General features: G+C 42.0%; 2 protein-coding genes across 3 annotated transcripts in view; one reads left to right on the forward strand and one right to left on the reverse strand.

The window, feature by feature from the left end:
* babam2 (BRISC and BRCA1 A complex member 2) overlaps positions 1–1,112 on the reverse strand; it is a 78,094-nt gene extending 76,982 nt beyond the window's left edge. Inside the window, exons 1-2 of the mRNA XM_068580465.1 lie at positions 1,019–1,112; positions 560–716 (exon numbers count right to left, since the gene is read on the reverse strand). Of these exons, the coding sequence (XP_068436566.1) occupies positions 560–696 (137 nt within the window). The 5' untranslated portion in view covers positions 697–716; positions 1,019–1,112. The remainder of the gene's footprint in view (positions 1–559; positions 717–1,018) is intronic.
* Positions 664–13,866, forward strand: part of rbks (ribokinase) — a 32,665-nt gene continuing 19,462 nt past the window's right edge. Inside the window, exons 1-6 of one of the 2 annotated variants that reach the window (XM_068580466.1) lie at positions 664–707; positions 3,244–3,305; positions 10,289–10,421; positions 11,441–11,504; positions 11,899–11,961; positions 12,700–12,864. In XM_068580466.1, the coding sequence (XP_068436567.1) occupies positions 705–707; positions 3,244–3,305; positions 10,289–10,421; positions 11,441–11,504; positions 11,899–11,961; positions 12,700–12,864 (490 nt within the window). In that variant the 5' untranslated portion in view covers positions 664–704. Of the gene's footprint in view, positions 708–1,357; positions 1,412–3,243; positions 3,306–10,288; positions 10,422–11,440; positions 11,505–11,898; positions 11,962–12,699; positions 12,865–13,866 lie in introns of those variants that run through there. The other variant, XM_068580467.1, reaches the window with a different exon arrangement.

Consider the following 13,866-nt stretch of genomic DNA (forward strand, 5'->3'; position numbering starts at 1 on the left):
AACGCTCACTTCTTTTAAGTCAAGGCTGAAGACCTTTCGGTTTGCCTCTGCCTTTTATTAAATAATTTCTGTAACTTCTGTTTGCGCATTTCATACCTGAATTATTCTATTCCAGCTTGTCCATATTTTCTATGCTCTTGGACTTTAGTGGGTGTTTTTCATTGTGTTGTCTTTTTATAATGTGAATAATTTGTACGTGTTGATGTTTTATGTAAAACACTTTGAATTGCCTTGATGCTGGAATGTAACATATAAATAAACATGATTTAAGGTAAAATAAATACATCAAATCCCAGGGCGAAAAGGTATGTTGCCTTCAAAACTACCTGCAAGCCAAAAACTACACTTTGAAGTTTGGAACCCGATTAATACATTATCAGTTAAAATGTGCCACTTTGGTATAATGGGCCAACCCGACGTGAATCCAGCAATGAACCCAGTGTTTGCAACGATTTATCATCCCGAGTTTGCTACAACAATATCAAATATCACATGTATAACCAATACCCTCTGTGTTTGTTTCACATGTCACTCGTCGTGGTCTAAAACTGCTCCTCACCCAGTTTTGAGGTCTGTGACACGGAGACAGTTTGTCGAGTCCAGTCCCACGCGGCCATTTCGTACCACGCTGGACAGCAAGGGCCGCAACTCAGGTGAGATCCGGTGCAGTGTCACCTCGGGGGACGTGTTGTTCATGTTATCCAATGGTGAGGAGTCTGTGGGGACACAGCAAACCGTTCAAAGAAATGCTTTAAGAAGTATTTATACTGAAGGTTCAAAGGACACGCGCACACATGCCATGTGGCGTTAACGTTATGCGACGCGCGTCGTTTTAAGGTGTCATGTCAGAAGTTTAAGCATTACTGTAAATGCTCGCGAGCTCAGTTTCGTTAGCCGGTGTTAGCTTAGCGCGGGATAGAGCGTCAAAATGACACAATTTGAGCTGGTAGCTTAATCAAAAAAAACATCTATTCATTATTGTTCATTTAAATACAACGTGCGGTGTGAGTTGGAGTACCTGAAATTGTTGGAAATCATACAATTTACGCATTAACTCCAATGTTTACTTCATGCTCTCAAAATTTCCGGTACATGTTGTTTGGGTCCTTTTGATAGCCCCGCACTTAGCCGTCTGCTATAATGCCTGTTGACACAACGAGGGTTTTCACTCCCTGCGCAACATTTTCCGGTTATATAAAACTCATAAATCATTTTTCTTTTGATATAATTATAAATAAACAATGTTAAGCAACAATACATACGTATTGCATTTATTTAATGACAACAATGCATCTGGCAACAGCTGTAGCGTTAGACAGCTGTCATATTGCACTCTGACCGTCCGTCATTTGTCTGCTGGGTGTTGAGTTGTAACTGGTTCTGACTGTGCAAGAACACATTTTAATGCAAGGTAATTATTGCGTACCATTTCTCAACAACAGTTGGTCTCAACACACTTCATTTGACTTTTAGCGTTCGTTTTAGAGGTTATCCTCACTTTCTGGCGATCTATTCCACAGTGTTCCTTCATCTTCATCACAGTTGAAAATAATGTTTCACACGTAACGTTAAATAAATTAGTTGCTTAGCTTAACATTTTCTTTTGTGTGTTGTTGTTGTTTATCTGGCACTATACATACCTACTTCTACAGTTGAGTTAACGTGTGTTATATACATATTTACTTACATTCGAGTAAACGTTTATATGACATATGCAAACCGTAATGCATGACTTTACCCCCTAAATCCTATTTTTCTGTTGTTATAGTACCCTCCTTGTAATAATTAATTTCAACCAAAATAAATCACTTAGAGTTATATGTGTATGACTACTAAAATCCTTCCAAACGCCCAACTATATTGTAAACATGAGTGGTGGGTGGCTGTTTGGTATTTATGTTCTTTTATGTGTCATTAGCCTATCAACTGACCCCCATCCAAAAAAAAAAGAAAGATGTGATGTGAAATGACACCTTGGATGTGTTTGTCTTGTACAAAAAGAACAAGTTGTAGCCAGAAAAAAAATCTAAATGCGAGATGAGTACAAAGGCATGGAATTATATCAATGTTCAATACATGCAGCAAGACCAGTGGTGTTTCCACAGGAGGATAATGGGGCTGATTCACAACTGGGAAATTCCACCGTCTTGGGGGTGATTCAGAATAAGTAAGAATGCAGCATCCATTGGAAACAGCAGCCGTAAACTATGTAAAGCTGGTTGTCATTCAACCATTCCGGTGTACAGTAATCTATTCTGTAACCCGTGTTTTTTTTGTGTTTTTTTTTAATGGGTCCGACAACATTTTTCTTGTAGATTTCTCCCATGGCTAAGTCTAAATTGTTCAGTGTTCAATTCTGCATTCAGAATAAATCGTTTCAAACACATGACTGTGGCCTTTTGAGAGCACACTTCATTCATTTCCTAAAGAAAAATGTGTGCGTCAACTCTTTAACCATCTCCTCATTAGTGCACTCAATATCCATAAGATCTGTTTTTTTACAAACATTAGTATTCAGGTTGGTCTGCTTCATCGTGAATCCCCCTTCAAATTCACCAAGAGAAGGAGAATTTGAAGAGGGCTCATTGCAGATGATTTCAAGTGGTTGGACAATGCAGATCCCATAATATTCTCCTGCAGTTGAGACGCCGAGGGTTTTCTGGGCGAGCTTTTCATGCCTGTGGAGGGAAAGACAATATGCTGCGAGATGTGGGAAGAGAGAATTGAGCCGTCCTGCAGCCAGCGGCCAGGCTTTCCAAGTCCTCCACTGCCTCGGCAGAGATTTGAGGAGATTAACACGCTAGCATTAGCTGTGATACAAGCCGAGGATTGAATTAATTATAGACTTTTGCTGGGCCGCGGTGCATTCACGTGGTGTAGCATTGAAATGCCCCCACCCCCAATACGATTGGAACCCATCCAACTAAGCCAGCGATGAATGCTCTATTTTTACCTTCTTCCTTGTTTCAGTCAAGCTCATGCTAATGTGGGAGATAAATAATATCAAGTGATTTTTTTTGTTTGAAGGCTGTTGGGAAAAGTAGTTTACATATTTTGCCTGATATGCCCCAGAGGAGGCCGCTAGATTTTGCTCTCAAAAAAAAAACTTAGATAGAGAATGAGAAATTCAAGAATCTCCCAAATCGTCAGAGCATAATTTGCAAGAAGAATCTACTAAGATATTTAATGTCAAGGAACGAGTGTTGTTGCCGTATAAATAACACATGTGTGTGTCTCAATCAGATCATGACGGAAGAGGCGTTTGATGTGGTGGTAGTTGGCTCCTGCATGACTGACTTAATGAGGTGAGTGACTTCTGTCCGCTAACACACGAGTAGTTGGGAAAACAAGTTGTGTCAGTACTCAAATGACTGTAAATCAGCCCAAGGTTTCATGAGAAGGCCAAGCACAGAATCACCAGCTAAATCTAGGTTCAGGAAACTCCTCTGCTTCCTCAGGTGGGTCCAACAGGAAGCAGGACATTGGGCAAATGTTCACGATCAAATGAGGACATGTATTTAAAAAGAAAGGTCTCAACCTTTGGATCAAGACCCAGGTGGATTTGCTACATTTATAGTTACAACATTGATTTGCTTGATGTCTTTTTAAATGTATTAGTTTCTAATATTTAAATAAATAATGTATTACATGCCTAAGAATCTCCTTATACATGTGAAAAGGTTAAAAACACATTTTGAAGAATTGTCACTAGTATTAAAAAACAGTTCGAGGGCTTCCCATCTGCATTTGAACCCAGTGGTTTCCACCCTGGGACTCAGGACCCCCCAAGACGTCCGCACATAAATATGTGTGTTTACACACAGTTGTATTTACTTCTTCTGACTGTCCCACTCCAATTGATGTTTTGCTTGTAGACACTTTCACGTCTCTGAGCAACTAAACCCTACAAATGAAACAGTCCAAGTTGCTCTTTAAGTAAGGGTAAATCACTAATTATGTCCACACAAAGACCATAATCTGTGATGAGATGTTACGCAAGTGCGCATTGCTTGATTTTAAAGGGTCTTTCCAAGCACATTTCCACATGCCATAGCGGTGTACATGTCGCTGTAGTGAGAATCATTTTATTTTAGATTTTTATCACGGTGACCAGTCCGCCTTTACAGCCTCGTTGTGTGTATACTCGTGCTTATGCGACTGAGCAGTAGTGTTTTTTTATTAGCCTTTTACTTCTCCAGATTGCATTCACACTTCAATAATCAAAGACGTGGTTTGATAAGTAAAAGTGTCACAAACCTGTGTTTGCCACATAGCTTATTTTCTGGAATAGTCCAAATTCCAGTGGACAAATACAATATTTTTTTTGTTGGGGGAACTAGTGTGATGCTAACTTTCATGTTGGCCTTCAAAAAAAAGTCTCTGTGACATTCTTTTAGGCATCGTGACAATAACCAATAGTCAGGGTGTAGCTGAGCAATTGTCATTTGCCTAAAACATGTTTCCCTTTGTTACTATTTTTTATCATAATTTTCCATCATGTATTTTATTTTAAAATGCAAAGCTTGTGGAAAATAGGGCTATTGGGTATTTTCCATTCTGGCTTGAAATGGAAGGCACAGTCCTGTCTCCACAAGAATACAGGAAGTGGTCTAAACTTAGACAATGCCACGAGCTACCTTTTTTTTAAAAAAACTTATCCTAAAAGTTGGAGGAAACATCCCTTGTCTAAGAGTGTGTGTGGTCCAACAGCTTTCAGGCCATTATGTAATAATAGTGAGCAGACTCCTGGTGTAAATATGGAGGCATCTGTCCATCAGAAGAATAGATGCACTGTTCCAGCAGGTCATCGTGACTATAGCGAAACTAAACATTAAAATCATTGATCATGTCATTGACAGATAATGTAGGTGATGAACGATCCCATAGCAAATCTGACTCCGGTTTTAAAAGCCTCAAATTGTGCGGACAATCCGGTATAACTGCTGCTTACGAAAATGTCAGCGTTGCATCACCCTTGTACGTGGTGAGATTAGTCGAGCCAAGTAGGATCCATTCCCACAAACGATTAGTCATCAGCTGCAGCACAATGGGTTCGTTGAAAAACTATTTGTCACCCTCATTTACCATAACCTTTGTGAGGAATGACACAATCTCGATGGATGCGCTGAGCAAAATACGCTGCAATGTCACGTCTTTGCGGGGCCCCGCTGCACCGACACTTCTTCCTGTCAGAGCCCATGAAGCGTGCCGCTTGAGCTCGTGCGACAATTGTGTCATACATCTTGTATTATATGCATTTTTTGGGTGTGAAACATAACTGTCAACCGGCTGCCAGCAAACGGAGATCTGAATGAACAACCACACAATATGTACCGACGGGCGAGCGGATTTGTATGCGCTCGCTCTAACTCCAGTTGCCACATCTTTGTTGTCACTCACGAGTTTTTAACTTATCAAAAACATATGCCTTCTCCTACTGGTTTTTGCTTGCGGGTGTGGGGAGGAGTATTTGATTTGTTGCTCATTAGCAATTCAACCAGTGAATTTCTGCTTTGAAGGGCAGGAGTTGCCAATTAAGATCCTAATGAGCTAACGGGAAATGGCCTGTGTGTGTGTGTGTGTGTGTGTGTGTGTGTGTGTGTGTGTGCGCGTGCGTGTGTTTGTGCGTGTGCGTTTGTGGGAATATGGGGCTTCCTTGGATGAGGGTCAGAATGCGGGTAGTTGCAATACTTTCGCAGCCCTTCAAAGTGACACGCATGGCTTTGAAGTTAGAAATCCAGTTGTCTTGAACAGCCAGTGTCTGGGCGGCAGCACAATTGACTGCCAGACAGCGGAGGCACACAAATACAAAATACACACATCTCCCACTCTAGTTTCTCTCTCTCTCTCTCTCTCTCTCTCTCTCTCTCTTTCTCTCTCTCTCTCTCTCTCTTTCTCTTTCTTCAGCAAACACACGAGTGTAACTCAGATCCCCATGGCGTTTTTCTGCAATACATGTATTAGTCCTGCTGTAGAGCTGCAGTAAAAAGGTTGTGTCTACCTCCTGTCTGCGGTGCACAAAGACCAGGAGCGCCTTGAGCCTCTCAGACTTTTAACCCATTGTCAAAGCCATACAGTGCCCCCTGCTGCCTCAGTTCACTGAGTAGAGACACTTATCACCTGCTCAGTAAAGTTTCCCTGCAGAGCCACAACGTACCACAGGATCGTTTAGCAGTAAACCTGAATCTCGAGCCCGGACTCACAGATGCAGGCCCCAACTATAGGTGGGGATCAGTAACGACTAGTTGATTAATCGATTTGTCGACTGGCAGAAAATGAATTTGCAACAATTTTGATAATCAACAGATTCTTCCAGCTTTTTTAAATGGACCTTTTTTTTGTCCCCCAACCCCTCCGAGGACATTTTCAACTTGGTGATGTGCGGTGGGACAATGTTTCTGCAGGAGAGTTGCCCTATGCCATAAGCCCTGTCAGAAATGTGCCAACCTTTTTATGTAGGCTGGGAAAGTCTCCACGAGCACCAACTAATTCATACACAGAAACAGTTTGACAAGTGGCTTGTTATATCCACTGATAGCCGTTCCTGACCACCGAGTGCATAATAACTCACGTGCTCACGTGTCTCCAAACAAACGGTTGGACCACGCAAAAAAAAAACGCCCACGTCGTGCTTCGACACGCCGCCTCTTTTGTTAGAAAAAGCAGTTTACCGTGACCATGTAAGGTGTGCTGTCTTTGCTCGACCTGTTCTTTGTTGAGCCTATTTTACCTTGTCCTGATTTGCTCGAGCCTGTGCCAGAGGGGACCTTCACGCACAAGGAGAATTAGTATGAGTGATGCATATTAGTTTTAAAAGCTTCTCGTCTAAGGCACAATCCGAGTTGAAGGTTACCATGCTTGGATTAAAATGGCTTTTGTGTTTAGAACGGTCGTATAGTACCCGTGCTTATCATTCAGTCAATATATGCAAGAAGCTGGACCTCACTCTGAGTGTCTGCAGGTTCACTTCGAAGGTTGTGTGTTTGGCACTGGAACGATGAGCTTTCATTCAAACCTTGCGAAAAAACATTTTGACTTTTGTTTTTGTCCACTTCCCTCCCTGTTGCTCGCCAACAGCTGAGGAAAGGATCTCACACAGACGGAGGAGAGGGAAATAAGAGCCAGCCGGCCTCAGAGCAAACACTCCACGTCATCAAAACACCTGCTTTGCTGCCTTTTGGGTTCCATGGGAGAAAACGCACCAAGGTTGCACTTTAGCACATAACTGCCCCGTTTGTTTGGCACACTCACCACAGACAACAATAGTTGAGTGTCTCTCCGGGCATGAGGAGGCGTGGGTGGGTTTATTTAAGAATTTGGAAATCTGTTTATTTTACCTGTCAGTTTTCCGGCTTTAGGTGGCTGTCGGCCAAATGTGATGTTGACAGTGTTTTCTTTTTTTTATGTTTTGTATGATCCGCATAGGTTGTGCTCTTTGTTTGCCACAATTTTAGGAATATCTCGATGATAGTCATAAACAAATGACAAATCAGTTTCCTGCACGGGCACTTTTATAAGAAAAAAAATGATGCATTACAATCAGCTTACTATCGCCACTAATATATTAAATTACGCTTTAAATAATAACAAATTCTTATAATAATAATCTTAACACATTATAAAGTATTTTACAAAGTCAACAATGCCATAATACGTCATAATAGCTGATCACTGCAATAATTAGTGTATTATAATTCCAATAGTTGCAATGTGTCATATTTGTATAATACATTATAATATTTTTTTAAAATGCATTGTGATATAAGCTACACTAAATGATCATTGTTGGCTTTAAGTGAACAAATTGTACATACAATTTGTATGTTGTTGCATGATCAACCACTTAGGAGTAACTTATAATCACATTATAATGGATAATAGCAGTGATAAGAATGCATGTTTAATATAATGTATTACAACTATGGAATGTAAATACACCCGCATTATGCACTTCACTAAAGAAAGAGGTAAACACAAGCACAGGAACTGAAATATCTACTAGATTAAGTAGAACAAGATTCAACCATGCACGGTTGTCTTCGTCCTCTGAAGCTCGACCAATGGTTCTCATACTGTGGGGCGCGACCCTCTAGTGGGGGATGGGGGGAGATGCAATTTCTTATTTTTATTTTTATATTTTTTACCAATCCATAGTAATTGAGGAGCTTTGTGCTGCTGTGAAGCACTGGGGTTTCAGTGTCTTGCTCAAGGACACTTCAACTATGGGGAGAAAAAAGGGATCCAACCGGCTTCCTTGGTAATCTTTTTTGCCAAATATGAGTTATTTTTTGCACATATATAACTTTATTTGCATTATTTTAACACAGTGATTGCACATGTTATTCGTTTTTGTCAGATGGAGCAATCTGGTTTACTTGAAAGGGATTTCAATTTTCTTTAATCTGTTAATTAAAAAAGCACGGATGGAAGAGTCTCAAAAAGTTGGATCATTTTGTTTCAATGTTTTTTGGGGCAGTAGGGCCCAAACATTTCGCTTCCTCCAAAGTGGGGCGTGACAGAAAAAGTTTAAGAACCACTGAGCAAGACTGACATGGAGGGAAGTGGCGAGCTAGGCTCAGTCCAAAAGTAACATAATCTGCTGATCAGCACCTCACTAAACATGTGTCTCTCTTTAATCTGGAAAAAAAGCCTAGCTGTGTAAATATGACCTGTTACAAACCAGATACAATATATTATTCAGTGACCTTTCAAGGTGCTGATAGTTGTATTTTGTTACTTTTGGACAGAGCCAGGCGAACTGCTTTCCAGTCTTCATGCTAAGCTAAGCTAATCTATCTGGCGACTGGCGGCAGTCATATTTACCAAACAGATAAAACAGCGGTATCAAACTCGCTTTTCCCGTGAGTCACCCAGGACTGGTTGCTAGTCTATTTTTGTTTTGTTTTATGAAGGCTGTATTCATTTTGTATGATTTGTTTGTGTATTGTTTTGGGTTTAATTCAGTTACTCATTCTTTCTTATTACACATTGTAGTGTTTGTGTTTAGTTAACCTGTGTCCAATGACCTAACTATTATAAAAGAGTTTCCCTCACCAAAACATAGCCTTTTAATATTTAAAAACACATGTATCGATTGGGAAAATTGTAAAACGGCTGCACAAGTACCCTATGATTACCTCTTATTCAAGTAGATTTGATAAAGTGTGTATGTGGACGAGGTGCGTGCGTATTTACATGTGTCCGACCTTTGTTTCATTTGCTTCTCACCACATTTCAGTTTTGCTGACCCCACATCCTGTTGTAGCTTTGGGCATTTTAGTGTTTTCACACGCCGGTGCAAAAACAGCAGCATTTATAGCAACCTCCAGTGTTTGCCTCCAGCGTCTCAGTTACTGGAAATCCTGGAATTGAGTGGGTTTACAGTAATAGCACACCTGCCACAAACACACACACACACACACACACACAAAGTGAAAAAAAGAGTAACAACAGGGTAAAAAACAAGTTTATGACAACATTTTGCCGTCCGCAAACCCTTGCAGCGCTGGCCCAGGGCCAGACCACAGCATCCTGACGTACTGTATGAAGCCGTCTGTTGTCTCCTACCCATGTTACTCACCGCCCATTCTGGCTCCGTGATTGGAAGGAATCGGGTGAACAGGCAGATCCTCCTGAGGGCACCCACCTGTGGCGCATCAACCTTGAGGGAAAGGGGCGGGGCTTTAACCCAACCCCAATGAGTCAGGCCTTAGTGGTGCGGCCAGTCTCAAGCTGAGACATCTATGGGTTTTGGCTGCCTGCATCATTTGCAAAAGTGAAAAACACTTCAAATCTGACTGAATGTCTACCGTAGGTGGAGTATCGAGAGTGCTTTTTGGAGTGATGAGGCAATTGCAAACTATGTTCAGTCTGGGAGAGGGGGGCCTATGGTCCATTCATTCCTGCAATGATTGCATTTGGTTGACCTTCATAAGAGCAAAAGTTTTAATCCTCAGCAGACACCCCCGAAACCTCTTTGTATTTTTGCACATTTTCCAGAGATAAATAAATAGCTTAAGCATGAAGGGGTTGAGCCCTGAAGGGTTATGTTCACAGTTTGGCACCCTTTTACTCCTTGGTTTCCAGTGTAGAACATTCATCTTGATGAATAAAACAGTTTTCAAAGATTGATGGTTGCATTTTCTAAACTTTTATCTGTGGAGTGAAGAGACTGTGGACGAAAAGTCAAATTAAATACAAATTCAAAACATAGCCTTTCTTTGGAGAGGAATCCAATGTTCTTTTGAATGTGATTGTGTACTTGTGCCTGTTTTATTTCACCCCTCAGCCAGGCACCAAGGCTACCCAAAGCTGGAGAAACCATCCATGGTCATAAGTTCTTCATTGGCTTTGGAGGGAAAGGGGCCAACCAGTGCATTCAGGCGGCAAGACTTGGGGCCAAAACCGCCATGGTCTGCAAGGTAGGGCACTGGATCCAAGTTGGAAGCTGCTGTGCTATAGAGTCAATCTTACAGTGAATGTTGGTTTGGATCCATTCATTTCAGTGAAGAAAAGAACCACTTTTGTTTGCCCAACCTTTGGCACACCTACGTCTTACTCAGTCAAAAGTAATCAGCCATCAGCTACCACCTAGTTAACAACTCCCAAAAACCTTGTAGCTTCGTTCACACTTTAGTCATTTCACGACATCAACTCTTCATGCCTCATTTTCTCTTGATCAATACTATACCGCATGCATACGCCCACCCACGCTTGCATGTCTTCAAACAGGCCTATTCCCATACCATACAACCCCGAGTCTCCAATCAGTAGGCTTAGCGTGGCCTTTCAACCTGAGCACTAAAGCACCGAAGCCCCACCTCTGTCAGAACAAAGAGACCCGATCGATAACAACCCAGTGCGGGAGGAGCTCTCCGGGCATGGGGAGAACCCAAAAATAGACACCCGGGCTTGTCAAAAAACATCCAAGACGGAAGGCCACTCTTCAAAGAGAATGGGGCCAAGCAGCCAATACTAGCCCAACCCATTATCACAGGCAGCTAGAAGTGCCCGCGTTTTGGCACGTTTTTTGGAGAGCGTGGGTTCGAAGTAGACGCCTCAGGGCAAGGTGGGGACCCCTTCCACAACCCAAAGTAGCTACAGATGTGGACATCCCTATGCGGATCAGGGGAAGAGGGGAAGGAGGGAAAGGAAACGAAAGCGAGGTGGGCTTGAAGAGGCGTAAAGGCGGGGTTATCGTGTCTTCAAGGCTTGGCGCAGCTGGTCGTGTGTGTTTGCGCGTGTGTGCGTTTGTTGACTTTGTGTGTTGATGTTTGCACATTTTCGGCGGCGGCACCATGCCAGTACGCTGGCAGGGCACACAAAGATCCAACCCAACTGAGGTTTGACTATACCACTTTTCAAAAAGTTGCCGCTAACCAAGTCTGACCCCGCTTGACACTCTCTTTGTTGTAATCGTTTTGCCTTCAATGTTTCCTAGGTTGGTAAAGACTTCTTCGGAGACAATTACATTCAGAATTTCAAAGGCAATGGCGTACACACAGGTACAGTTGTTGTTTTTTGGTTGCCAATTCCATGCTCAACGGTAAAAAGTTCACATACAGAGCAATGATTTTATTTTTCCCCACTATATTTTGCCAGTTCTTTTAGTTTAGTTACTTGAGGCTCAAGGCTGGAAAGTTTATCTATTGTTCTGGCCAATGGCAAAACATGGATTTATTAAAAAATAAAGTGTTTTTCCAAAATTTGTGCTCAGTGCACAAATCAGACTCCAAACGTCTGCGGCCTGTCCCTTCATAGTCGAGAAACCATGACGTGAGCCAAATGCACACCAAGCAATTAGGAGCGGTTAGTTACTATGGTGACATTTTGTTCTTCAGAGGTGTGTTCAAAGAAAGACAATTAACTGGTGCTTTTCGTCTTTTCTCTCCGTCTCAGACTTTGTAGGCCAGACCTCTGACGCAGCCACAGGAGCTGCCTCCATCATTGTCAACGATGCAGGTAAATGCTTTCGGCATGAGGCCCCGCTCAGATCCTAAAACCTCTTTTGAGTTGTAGAAATGGCCATCACACATGAACAACCAAGGGTGCATGTGTGCTAGCGGCGCACTCTTTCTCACTACTGCACACTCATGTTCGCCAATGCATACCGTCGTTGACTCACCGCTGTTCAAGTGACTATCATCACCGGATACACACACACACAAAAATACTTAAGTGCACCAAACCAGACTGAGTATCGACAAGTTCCAATGTGCAACAATCCAAGACTTTCTACGTTGGAGAGCATTTTCTGTCATGTAGCAAACACAGTCAGGTGATGTAAAACTCCAACCACGTGTGGACCCACTTTTGCATGTGGATCCCCTTTTCTACCATTTAACATCCTTACACGTCATTATGCAGCTAAGTGTCTGAATTCAGTGTTTTGAAAGACGACAGTCGTCTAACTGGAAGTGGTTAATTGAGAGATTACAATTAGGAAATAATCAGCCATATAAGAATGTGCACATGCCATTTTGGATTAGTGTGAAGAGGTCAGTTAATTAAAACGCGTTAAGCTATTTCCTGAGGTGACCAAAGAAAAGCTCAAGAAGAAACCCAAACTAATGCATATGAAAACATATGGGTTTATGTGTTTACAAGGGAGTTTATTTCATTGTCTAGTCTATGATTAGTTTGGCATTACAACTTTGAAGGAAGCTTGACTTTTGACATCCTGTTTGACACTGTGGGCAGGCGAGAACGCCATCGTGATCGTGGCCGGTGCCAACATGCTGCTGGACGGCGAGGAGCTGCGGGGAGCTCTTCCGGCCGTCAGTCGGGCAAAAGTTCTGGTGTGCCAGCTGGAGATCCGCCCACAGACATCCCTGCAAGCGCTACGCATGGCACAAGAGAACAAAGGTCAGTGACTGTCGCCGTAGTGTACGCCATGGTGTATGCTGTGGTGTGGTGTCCACAGCACGTGCTTCCATTCTTCAAAGTTGGACAGAGAAAATGTATAGAAGAAAAGAACTTTGAAAAACTATTCCAACGACACGCTTAAGTAATACAGAACAAAGGGTTACATTTGCGTTCCATTAATATTTTTTTCATTATGTTCGTTCTGGTTGCTGTGGTCTTCCAAGGCTGCTTTGTTTGACCAAATAAGTTAGGTTACTTCTTTTTTAATACATTTGGATCACCCAATGTGATACGCAAAGGAACCTCTTTCTTTTAAAACACTCACTCCATGTTTGCGTGATCGGGACTATTAAATGTTTGCTCCTTAGTTGTTGCAATGGATCCAACAGCGACATTAAAAATGAGTCCAAAAAAGGTGTCAAAGTGTCCATAAAAACTTCTTTAATCACTTCCACATTTTTATCCACTTCTCTGTCAGCCATCTGTGTGCTCAGTATGTCCCAAACATGTTTTGCCAAAATATGACTATATAAATATGGCTTCCCTCTTAATCCTCATGCACGGCCCTGTTGAGCCTGCTCTCCTCTGGCCAAGCTAACTCATCGACTAGCTTGACGCTGCACATTCAGTGCACACAATGGCCTCACTGGGTCCGGTGTGACTGGTAGCTCATGTCGGTAACGTCAAATGCAAAAAACATTTTTAAAACTTTCAATCAGGAAAAGGTTTACCCCCAAAAAAGAAAAAAACTAAAAATAACCATGAGATATGTTTGCTACTTCCTGCTCATAGTCCCATTGATATCGATGGATTGTCAAAAACACAGTCAGGCTTTTTTTTTAAGTTGAGACTGTAACTTCTTCCTTGAGCTCTCTTTTTAATCACAAACATACATTCGACACTCTATTGCATGTACGATTGAGCAGCAGAGCACAATCGCCTTGAAAGATACAGGAGAGGACCAGCAGTTTCGAGTTTGTTGAGTCCCAGTATTACCGCATG

This window comes from Clinocottus analis, unplaced genomic scaffold, assembly GCF_023055335.1.
Source record: "Clinocottus analis isolate CAN_PGR_092001 unplaced genomic scaffold, fCliAna1.0.p SCAF_17, whole genome shotgun sequence".
NCBI classification, from domain to species: domain Eukaryota; kingdom Metazoa; phylum Chordata; class Actinopteri; order Perciformes; family Cottidae; genus Clinocottus; species Clinocottus analis.